This window comes from Erpetoichthys calabaricus, chromosome 4 (genome assembly GCF_900747795.2).
Source record: "Erpetoichthys calabaricus chromosome 4, fErpCal1.3, whole genome shotgun sequence".
Lineage (NCBI taxonomy): Eukaryota > Metazoa > Chordata > Cladistia > Polypteriformes > Polypteridae > Erpetoichthys > Erpetoichthys calabaricus.
Window position 1 is genome coordinate 22,596,342 of NC_041397.2, and position 12,367 is coordinate 22,608,708.

The 12,367-nt window shown below is 39.9% G+C and overlaps 1 protein-coding gene across 1 annotated transcript in view; it reads right to left on the bottom strand.

Moving 5' to 3' along the window:
* Positions 1–12,367, bottom strand: part of rb1 (retinoblastoma 1) — a 323,190-nt gene that overhangs the window by 18,742 nt on the left and 292,081 nt on the right. The window contains exons 21-23 of the mRNA XM_028799245.2: positions 8,527–8,631; positions 8,321–8,434; positions 6,129–6,265 (exon numbers count right to left, since the gene is read on the bottom strand). Of these exons, the coding sequence (XP_028655078.2) occupies positions 6,129–6,265; positions 8,321–8,434; positions 8,527–8,631 (356 nt within the window). The remainder of the gene's footprint in view (positions 1–6,128; positions 6,266–8,320; positions 8,435–8,526; positions 8,632–12,367) is intronic.

Sequence of the window (12,367 nt, forward strand, 5' to 3'; positions counted from 1 at the left end):
TTTAATACCTTTGCTTTTTGGAGAAATCACCAGTGTTACATACAGTGCATCCGGAAAGTATTCACAGCGCATCACTTTTTCCACATTTTGTTATGTTACAGCCTTATTCCAAAATGGATTCAATTAATTTTTTTCCTCAGAATTCTACACACAACACTCCATAATGACAACGTGAAAAAAGTTGACTTGAGGTTTTTGCAAATTTATTAAAATTAAAAAAACTGAGAAATCCCATGTACATTAGTATTCACAGCCTTTGCTCAATACTTTGTCGATGCACCTTTGGCAGCAATTACAGCCTCAAGTCTTTTTGAATATGATGCCACAAGCTTGGCACACCTATCCTTGGCCAGTTTCACCCATTCCTCTTTGCAGCACCTCTCAAGCTCCATCACGTTGGATGGGAAGCGTCGGTGCACAGCCATTTTAAGATCTCTCCAGAGATGTTCAATCGTATTCAAGTCTGGGCTCTGGCTGGGCCACTCAAGGACATTCACAGAGTTGTCCTGAAGCCACTCCTTTGATATCTTGGCTGTGTGCTTAGGGTTGTTGTCCTGCTGAAAGATGAACCATCGCCCCAGTCTGAGGTCAAGAGCGCTCTGGAGCAGGTTTTCATCCAGGGTGTCTCTGTACATTGTTGTAGTCATCTTTCTCTTTATCCTGACTATTCTCCCAGTTCTTTCTGCTGAAAAACATCCCCACAGCATGATGCTGCCACCACCATGCTTCACTGTAGGGATGGTATTGGCCTGGTGATAAGCGGTGCCCGGTTTCCTCCAAACGTGACGCCTGGCATTCACACCAAAGAGTTCAATCTTTGTCTCATCAGACCAGAGAATTTTCTTTCTCATGGTCTGAGGGTCCTTCAGGTGCCTTTTGGCAAACTCCAGGCGGGCTGCCATGTGCCTTTTACTAAGGAGTGGCTTCCGTCTGGCCACTCTACCATACAGGCCTGATTGGAGGATTGCTGCAGAGATGCTTGTCCTTCTGGAAGGTTCTCCTCTCTCCACAGAGGACCTCTGGAGCTCTGACAGAGTGACCAACGGGTTCTTGGTCACCTCCTTGACTAAGGCTCTTCTCCCCCGATCGCTCAGTTTAGATGGCCGGCCAGCTCTAGGAAGAGTCCTAGTGGTTTTGAACTTCTTCCACTTACAGATGATGGAGGCCACTGTGCTCATTGGGACCTTCAAAGCAGCAGAAATTTTTCTGTAACCTTCCCCAGATATGTGCCTCGAGACAATCCTGTCTCGGAGGTCTACAGACAATTCCTTTGACTTCATTCTTGGTTTGTGCTCTGACATGAACTGTCAACTGTGGGACCTTATATAGACAGGTGTGTGCCTTTCCAAATCATGTCCAGTCAACATGTGCTTCTCAATTTTTTTATTTTTAATAAATTTGCAAAACCCTCAAGTAAACTTTTTTCACGTTGTCATTATGGGGTGTTGTGTGTAGAATTCTGAGGAAAAAAATGAATTTAATCCATTTTGGAATAAGGCTGTAACATAACAAAATGTGGAAAAAGTGATGCGCTGTGAATACTTTCCGGATGCACTGTATTACAGTACAGAAAACATGAGGTTCCAATGTTTTGTACTGAGCTGTTTCATACAAGAGCTCTGCACATTTTTCAATGAACTACTCATACATGAATAATCAATGGCTGACCCAAAATTCAAGTCTTAAAACACAGGCTGTACATTATGGCTACGTTCACAACAAGCATGTCCACAATACAATATAAGCAAGGCACCGAGATATCTTCAGTTCTGGTAAAAATGAACAGCAGTAGTATGGCAGATGCAGACTTCTGAAAAAATGTTAGGTCAAAAATGAATGTGCCATACTCAGCCAGTTAAAATAAAGCAATTTAAACAAAAGCCTACGATACTATGTGTGTAAGAAGCCTGGCCATTTTCAAATAATTACACCAAGATCATAAAACTGTAATTAGGAAGAGTGTTTATGAAATATATCTACAGATGCAGCAGTGAAAAATATGTGGTTTGACCTCATTATTTAATGTTGTCCTCATTATTTAATGTGCAAGCTACTGCATTACTTGCTTGCCTGGTAGAAATGACCAAAAGGTGGCACTTGTGTTGCATGATTGGTTAGTGATAGGATTGCTTCTACGCACAAACAAACATGCACACATTAAAAGTATATACCCACGGGCACAAACTCAAAATATCAGTGTGTCTGTGTGTGTAAATATACCTACAGATATACTGTATATTAATACACCCCTCCAAATGACTGAGTTCAGGGGTTTCATTGTATAAAATCAGCACACAGCCATGTGACATTGGCATACTGAAGAGCTCAGTGACCTTTAAGTGTTGGAGACCACCTTTGCCACAAGTCAGTACATGAAATTTCTGCTCTGCTAGATCTTCCTTGGTCAACTGTAAGTGCTATTAGTGCGAAGTTTAAGTGTCAAGGTGCAATAACAGCTATTAAGTGGTGATAGACCACACAAATTCACAGAGCGGGACCTCAGAGTGCTGTAGCACATAGCACATACAAATGGCCTGTCCTCTGTGGCATTACTCACAACAGAGTTAAAAACAACCTCTGGAAGCAACATCAACACAAGAACTGTGCACCTTAAACTTCATGAGATGGTGTTGCCATGGCCAAGAAGCTGCACACAAGCCTAAGGTCACTATGTCCAATGCCAAGAGTCAGCTGGAGTGCTGTAAATCACACTGCCATTGGACACTCACACAAATCACACTCCACTACATGGAAGTCTTCTGGGTGAATCTCAGATTCCAAGAGAATGCTACCTTCTAGACTACGTAGTGCCTACTGTAAAGTTTGGTCTGGGGCTGTTTTTCAAGGTTTGGGCTACAGCATACTAACAAATTTGAGACAACTCTCTTTGTTTGGGGGAGGCCTTTTTTCTATTCCAGCATGACTGTGCCTCTCAGCACAAAGCTGGGTCCATGAAAGCCTGCACAAAGCCCTGATCTCAACCCTACTGAACACATTTGGGATGAAATAGAACGCTGACTGCAATCAATCAATACCTGATTTCACAACTGCCCTTTTTGGCTAAATGGGCACAAATTCCCACAGACACTCCAAGATCTTGCCACAGGAAGAATGGAGACTCTTACTAGAACATTTGAACAATCTGTAGAAGAACAGGCTATTCAGCTGAACAAAGTCATATCCACCTAATTCATCTAAAATAACTAAGTCTAGTTTTGAATGTTTCTAAAGTCCTTCTGTCCACCACACTACTTGGTCACTTATTCCAAGTGTCTATGGCTCTCTGTGTAAAGTAAAACTTCCTAATGTTTGCAAGAAATTTACCCTTAATAAGTTTCCAACTGTGTTTATGTGTCCTCGATGAACTAATTTTAAAGACACACAGTCTTGATCCAGTGGACTAATTCCCGTCATAATTTTCAATACTTCAGTTGTGCCTCCTCAATCTCTATTTGCTTAAACTGTAAAGGCTCAGCTCTTTTACTCTTTCCTCTTAATTCATCCCCTGTAGGCCTGGACTCAGCCTAGTTGCTATTCTCTGGACTTTTTCCAGTACTGTTATGTCCTTTTTGTAGCCTGGAGACCAAAACTGCACACAGGACTCCAGAAGAGGCCTCACCAGTGTGTTATAAAGCTTCAGCAGAACCTCCTTGGTCTTGTACTCCACACATTGTGCTATAGAACCTGACATTCTGTTAGCCTTCTTAATGGCTTCTGAACAGTTTCTGGCAGTTGATAGTGTAGAGTCCACTATGACTCCTAAATCCTTGTTATAAGGTGAACTTTCGATTTTCAGACCTCCCATTGTGTATTCACAAAGCCACAAAGGGGGTGGTGAACTCAACATTAATGTCAAGAGTTTATGGCTGAAATATCCAACAATTTCATATACTGTAGGTGTGATGGGCAGGTGTCCACAAACTTTTGGCCATACAGCGTATTGCTCTGAGATTTATCAGGTAAGGAATCTGATGTTTCAAGGTAAGATAGTAATACTCACTAGTCATGTGGTTGTATAGTGGCGACATGTTGCATGTTAGCACACACAAGTAAGAATTTCATTGTAAATAATGACAATAATGACTCTATAAACCTATATATAAATATATATATATATATATATATATATATATATATATATATATATATAAATATATATATATTGTGACAGATAAGGGCGCTATCACTCCCTTGAACCCTCAGATCAGACGCCAGACACCAGATAAAAGTCCAAATATAATTTTTATTCGGACAATTACTTGCACAAAGCACCCTCCTCTCCACAATACTCATAAACAATAATAAAACACAATACAATAGTCAATCCTCCACTCCCAGATGCTTAGTCACCCTACCTCCCAACACAGCTCGCCCGTCTGGGATTTCCCACAGTCGTTTATAGTCCTTGACCTGGAAATGCTGCTGAACCCTCAGTCCATGTGACTTCCTAGCACTTCCAGGTCAGATCAAAAGCTCTTCTTTTCATCCCAGAAGTCCGTCATTCCCTCTGTCGCTGTGACTAAGATACACTTCTGGGTTACAGGGCACATAATAGTCTCTGAGCCTCCCTGCAGCGATTCCTGGCGGCCCCCATGGTATCCAGCAGGGCTGTGCATTAAAAGTCCACTGTCCATAATTCTCAGCTGGCATTCGGGGCATCTCCATGCTGCAAGAAGGGCTCCATCTGGCAGCCTAGGGGTGCTGGCCGAGATGAATGGCCTACCATATCTCACTATACATTATATATATATATATATATATATATATATATATATATATATATATATATATATATATATCTATATATATATATACACACATATATATATGTATACACAGTACAGACATATATATATATAGTCACACACGTGCGACTAGGAGACAGCTGAAGGGCTTAACGACTGGTAGTAACATATCTACCCAGGGGGCGGCAGAGTGCACTAACTCTTTTTTCTAAGTCTCCTGCAGACCTTTCCCGGGAAATCGCACCACGAGCCGCTACCTCAGCATGGGACACATCACTTCCGGTCCCGGCCCCGAGGACGACATCACTTCCCCCAGACTCCCTATAAAACGTTACTCCCTTCCTCTGGATTTTAGTTCTGTTTTGGACTCTGTGTTGTAAACACTACTCGCTCTAAAACGTTTTGCTTTTTCAGCCAGGAACACATTATATGGGTGGCTGCCCAAAACCTTTTCAATGTCTGGTATCCTTTCTTGTTACTATATATATATATATATATATATATATATATATATATATATACAGTCGACCCTTGATATACGACCAGCCTGACATGTGAACAACTTGCTTTACAACCAAAATTTTTGTTTTGAATTATGACCAATATCTTGCATTACGACCTGAATGTGCTCACGTGTATCCGCTTGTGCGATTGTAAACAAACAGCCGAGAGCGTTTGTAAGCGTCAGTCGGAGCCCAGATACATGTGTTTGTGGACGTAACTTCGGTCAGTGCAGTGATTTATATAATTTATTTCGATAATTGCTAAGGAAGGAAGCGAAGGTAAAGAAAGCGATCACAAAGGCAATATATAGCAAAACATTACGTGGAGGGGGTAGGGTGGCTAAGTCAGTGTGATTGGGGGGGGGGGGGGGGGGTATTGGGTGTACAGTTTATTTATTATGAACATCCACGTAATGTTTTGCTATATATTGCCTTTGTGATTCTTGTAAGTCTAAGCATTATCCTCTGATGAAGACCCCTGGCAGGGGTTGAAAGCTCAGGAATAAAATCTACTTTATGATACGTGATTCATTTTTTCTCCCTTTGTGGATCTCCAGCTGCAAATATGCAAACCGTATCACAGACCTTCTCTTCCATGTCATAATATTGATGCTAGTATTCTCTATATAATATACGTTTTAAAATATATTTTCAGTATTAACTGCTGTGTTCATACTAACTATTGATCTTGTTAGCCCTCATTAACTTGCTACTGATGCACTTGTAAACCACCCAAACTGGACCCTGGCTGGGCTGCTTATTGACTCTCCGCTTGCGCCTAGACTGTTCTGTACACATCCCATTAACCTTGGTCTCCTTTGCCCACCTTAGATCTACAACAACAAAACAAATGGATAAACAAAAAAAATCACTTGCTTACTTTTTAGTTGGTGACAACATGCTGCTTTTCAGAGGTGAGATGTAGATGTTGTTGCTGCCTGGTACCCTCAGGGGCGAGTTGGCATATAATTTATATGGGCTGCAAGGTATCTGTGGGATGGGAGACAGTGTTGGAGGCTGTACAGGACAGAAAACAGAGGGTTTATTTCCAAAAATGTTTCTTTTCTTTTTTCTTTAAATTCAAGATTTCATTGTGCACAGCAGTGCTTAATCATTTTGTATGACTTTCTTGATACACATTTCCCATAACTGAAGTCTCTAAGTTACATGGACAGTATAAGCTGTTTGAAATCAGACACATTGAAATACACAACAGTACATACTGAGTACCCTTTTTGTTTTACAATATTAAGTTTACATGGACACTTTTGTGCCTTGTTGTTAGCCACAGCTCAGTGATGATGGGAATTGTGACTTAATTCTGTCATTGAAAAATCTTTTCATGTCACGATAAATTAACGGGAACAGTCTTCTCCAGATAGAGTTGGGGGATCCTAATGGAGAGAGGCTCGTCCACTAGTCAAGGCAACTGTACACCTATTGGTGAGGAACTATACAGAAAGAAACTCTCATATACTTTTTATCTGATGTTTTCTTGTAGGTAGTACATAAAGAGGATGGACAAGTCACCAACACTGAACAGTGGCAAACATGACAAACATCCATGGAAAAAAAAAGAAAGAAAAAATTAAAACCTCACATCTTGCTCATGTCACATAATCTACATGTCTTTTATGCAGTCGCTGGCTCAAAACATGCAAAACAAATGTTTTTTAGCTAAAATGTTAAATAGTTATTTCCAGAATTATCAGTCTTTGTCAACAGGAAACTTAAATGACTCATGGGAATGACTTTCTGAATGGAAGGCATGATTCTTGACCAATGATTGACAGGTAGTCAAAAGTCCTTCCCATGAATCTTTGCTTTTTTTTGTTTCCACAACCCCTGATAATTCAGAAAGTAATGCTACATTCACATGGTCTCAGACGGATTGTAAATTTGAGTTGTCAAGTCAGACATTCCATGTGAACACACGATGAACATGGAAATACAACACAGACAGTACAAAGCTACCCAAATTGTCCAGGTAGTGATGTAATGCTGACCTTTCACCTTATAAAATAAAACATATAAGCTGGTCAGTCCAAAAAGCCATTTATTTGCTCAAAATGCATTTGAAGCAAAGTGATATACATTCAATATGTTTATTTTGCTCTTTATTCCCCACAAAAAATGCAATTTATTTCCAATTGCTTTTTTTTTGGCAGACCAAGTAACATATTAACAGTAATTTCACATTTTTCCAAAAAGTCCAACCAGAAACCCATGTGAATGCACTGAAGTGGGAAGGTGAAATGTCACAATTAGAATTTCGATTAGTCAATGAACATGTGAATGCAGCAAAACTAGCAATATTCTAGCAAAAACGCATTTGTTTTGCGCACTTTGAGCTAGGGACTGAATAAAAGATGTGGATTATGCAACATGAGTAAGGCAAGTTTTTTTTCCTTTTTCTATGGATGTTTTTCATGATGTTTGCTACTGTCCAGCATTCGTCAGTTATCGATTTTGTTTAGGAGAATCTGTTGTGTGCCAGAGGAACCCCTTCCCAGGCAAACAATACCCCGTTGGGCCGAGAGGGGCCACTGTCAATAACAGACTTGTCTTTTCTCTCCTCTGCAGCAGCGAGAACACGCACCTTGAAAGAAAGTAAAACCGCACTTTCCAGCCATAGGATTATAAAAGTCTACATCTCCAGATTTTGCCGTCTCATTTAGACTTGAATTTGGCGAAAGAATGGGGCTTCCTATGACTGACCAGCTCACAAAAGCAAAGCCCTTCAACAAAGCCAGGAAGGCTGTTTTGTATTATTTCTATTTTGTGCTCTCGAGCACTGATTTTGAATGATTATTATTTGAGAATTAACTCTTAACTCCCCTGTTTGCACCCCAATTCTCTTTGGAATTACTCGCCATCCACATTTTCATATGTACTTTCTCCAAGAAAACATGACATTAAAATTTTTCAACTACAAAAGTACATAGGATAATAACATTAAAAAAAAAATCATTTTTGGGTGGCATTTTCCTTTAAGCAATCCAGGCAAGTCAAAAAAAATAAAAAGTAAGAACAGAGAGTGATGACTTTGAAAATCAAATGGATTATCCTTACCCTAGATGAGGCATACTGCAGGATATTGGTCTTCAGTTTCTGCATAAAAACTAGATTATAAAAAACAATGATAGAGTCATACTGCCCTTCTCGAATAAGAACTCTTTTGAAAGTCTGTGGAAGACAGGAAAACAAAAAAGTTAGACTCAAAATAATTACGAGAAAATAAAGAGTCACTAAGTAACTAGTGAAAAAAGGTCACGTACCTCTTGGTTAGTGTTGGGTAAATCTTTGTAGGCCGTCACAATGGTCTTAAACCTGAGATCAATGTTCTTCACCTTACAGATTGCGTACATGGCAGACATCATTATCTAAAAAATAAATTAAACCAAAATCACAATGTAAAACAAGGAAGAAGGCAGCAGCACTTACCTGTAAATCTTTTTTACACCGAGGCAATGCCTGACGCTGCCAAATCTGCTCACATTCAGTATTAACACTACTGGAGGAGGACACAATGCAGATCATTTTTCACTTTGCATTGTGTTAAGGAAATTTCCTCAGTCATTTATAAACAGAGATAATAAAGCAGGCTTTTAAACTGCCTTCCGGTAACAAAATATTTTGCATTATGCTCTGATTATATTTCTGAGAATTTTGTGCTTAGCAAAACAGATGAGATCCTGACACAAGTGATACTTTTTAAATCCAATAAAAGAAAGTTATTTTACCAGTCTGCTGGAAACATAAAAGATGTGCATTTATTTTATTCTATTTTATTGTCCTGAAGCGTGATAACATTTCCTGATTTCCTATTACGTAGTCTGTGATGTAAACTGAATAGATTAAATAAAAACAAATAAATAAATAAATAAATATATTGTTTGTTCGGTGTCCATGAGTGCTTAGAAAGGTGCCTTGTAGTGCTGGGCGGTATGACCAAAATTCTATATCATGGTATTTTTCTAAATTATACCGGTTTCACAGTATTCAAAAGTATTTTTTTTCCCATGCATGAGTGGATGTTAATTACTGCAGTAGACTGTCTAAGAATAACCTATTCCACTGTCATGAGAATTGTACATTGTACAAAAAAACATTTTAATGTGCACACAAGTATTAATACAGGTTTGCATGGCCCCATAAAATGATAGTTTTCAAGGGGGTGGTACTAATGATGAGAAGGAATCACATTGCATGACAGTTGCAGTCAAAATATAGAACCATTTTATTGAACAAATTTTGCAAACAACTTAAAACTATAATTTTGACAACATATTTTCAACCATCCAAAGAGGCATTTAGACTTTAATATTAATGTTAACAATCTCTGTCCCCTGTCCCGTTAGTTATATGGATTGTAATGGTGTTGGTTATCTTGATCCAGCGCTGCTTGTTTTTGTCGTAGGCAGTACCTCTAGCAAACACGTCTACAATTGACGTCTGACTTGAGTGTCCTCTCGCTTTTTCAGTTTTACCTGAGGACGTGGAGGGTGCCAATCTCAGTTTCATACATTCATGGTACTCCAAAGCATGATTGTGGCTAAGGTGGTGCAGCAAATTGCTTGTGTTGCTGCCTCTGCCGACAACTTTAGCTCAACAGCATTTGCAGTAAATAGTTGTTTGGTCCACATCCGACCTTTTAATAATAATAATAATAATAATTAATTCTTTACATTTATATAGCACTTTTCTCACTACTCAAAGCGCTCAAAAGTAAGTTTTAAAGCCAAAATATCTCCAGACAACAGACACGGTTCCTTTTTTTTTTAGCAAAAGTTCTTCTGTGTCATCATGTTCAACTTTATTGTCTGCTACAGCTTCAGTTTCAGAATGTTGTCTGTCCATTTTCACAGCTCAATCGCATGTACTCCGTTGCATGCGTGTTTAGCGGTGTAGCAGTGAAAGAGGTCCCCCGTTAAACAGTTTCCCGCTGCGCCACGTTCCAAATGTTGTTTAGGCTATTTAAACCGGTGTTGCGGTATAAGAAAAATCCATATCATAACAAAAATAAAAAACAGTTTTCGGGATGAACCGGTATACCTCCTAGCACTAGCGCCTTGTATAAATAAAATGTATTATTATTAAGGATTATAAGTGTAAAGTGTCAGTCAGCATTGTCATGTGTACAGAGCACACTAAAATTCTTACTTTCATGTGTTAATCAAGGTACAGTAGTTATTTAAGAAAAACAAGGCAGACGTTTCTAGGTAAGGTACTGTAGGTCTCGCATGCTGATTAGTACATGAAAGTAAGTGAAAACATGCAATCAACATATGATTATTACCAATGACCCTTAAGAAATCTGAAATCTATCAACCCTGCACTGTTCTTTATTCGTGCATGTCTGAATTGCTCCTGCACCATTATGTGGCCAGTTCTTAAGTGTGGTGTTAGTATTCTATAAAGTTCTCTTCCAATATGTAATAACAAGATCGCTATTGTATCCATTCCACAAAAAAAAAAACAAAATGGCTTGTAGGATGCAAGCCTTAGTTATTATTAGCCTTTAACATAAAGAGGAGCAGATCACTTAGGGCACCAGTCATGGACAAGATGGAGAACTGCTGCCAAAACAAATACGTTAAATGACATGATCAGTGGTGCACTATGAGATTTTGCTCATTTAGTTTGGTGCTCACCAGCAGGCTTCTCTTTGCTTAGTAGGGAGATGACCAGATACGTTAATGTACAGCATGATGATTATGCTCTTCACTTTCTGTCCATAATGACCTTCCTTCCTATAGTGTTATTGATCAACATCTCAGCCTTCATCAATACACAAGTCATTCTGCCACCTCAGAATTGCCCCAAAGATTTCAAAGCCATAAATATGGACATAGATGATGGTGACAATCTGAGGAACTTAATTCTAGAATGACATGATGCTCAATAACACAATTCGAAGCTCAGTCTTGGTGCAGTCATCAGTTACACTAGTTTTTCCTCAACCTTTATGGTCTCACGACCCAGTTTTCCCATTTCATGTTTATTCACAATCCAGAAGACTTGGTCCCCTGTGGTGAAATGGGGGTGAATATCAGGTCGGGGTGGTGGAAAATGGAAGTTTGGTAGTGTGATGGATGGCAATCCCGGCCGAGATGGGCAAGGTTCCTTACCAGGATGGGAGGCAAGTCCTTTGGAGGCATAAGATGGAAGGTGAGGATCGCACTGTCTCGGTCAAAAGCTACCAGTCTGTAAATGGGTACACTGGTGTCCCAGAAGGGTTGGACCGAAGAACAGTACCTGGCCGAGAGGACAGTGTGATGGAAGGACAGTGGGTGACGACTTGCCAGGGTTACATGCTCCCCATACACACTAAGAGGAAGCACTCCTGGGCGACTCTTACCTGTACGGACACCCGTAAGGCATGCTAGGAACTGTAGTCCCATGGGGCAGCCTTGTAAGGTTCCATGGGTTCCACAGGGATCCGGGATCCCTACTTTGTGGGGCTTCTACTTGACAAGGAAGTGCTTCCAATGGGCTATGCCCCAGTACTGGAAGTATTTCTGGGTCTAAGATAAAAGGATCCAGTCAACCTCAACCAGGTGAGTTGGAGTCAAGTGGAAGACAGACAAAGATCGTCTGGAAGGAGTGTAGGAAAGGAGAAGAAGAAAGTACAGTAATTGTTTATTTTGACTCGAGCTTACGTCAATACAATAAAGAAGCCTTTGTAAAGGTCATTTGTTGTGTATGCGGTTTTGGATACTGCAACACCCACTGGTGGTCGCAGGGGTTTCTGAAACAAGTTCATGAATATCAGAGAGAGCAACCACTCCACAATGGTGAAATGAGTGTAAATGATAGAATGGGATCTCCATGGTGAGATAAATAGGGATAAATATCATGCAGCGCTGCAGATCGTTTAGATAACCCACTCATTCACCAAATAATGGTAACTGCCAGTGGTAACAATGAGTTGTATACAGTAATCCCTCGCTACTTCGCGGTTCACTTTTCGCGGATTCACGACTTCGCGGGTTTTTAAATACAAGTGATTGCCCGCCTATCGCGGAAGTTATGTTCTAGACCCATCAGCAACAGGAGAAAATCCGCGATATAGAAAGACCATATAAATAAACATTTTTATAGTTTAAGCCTTAAAAT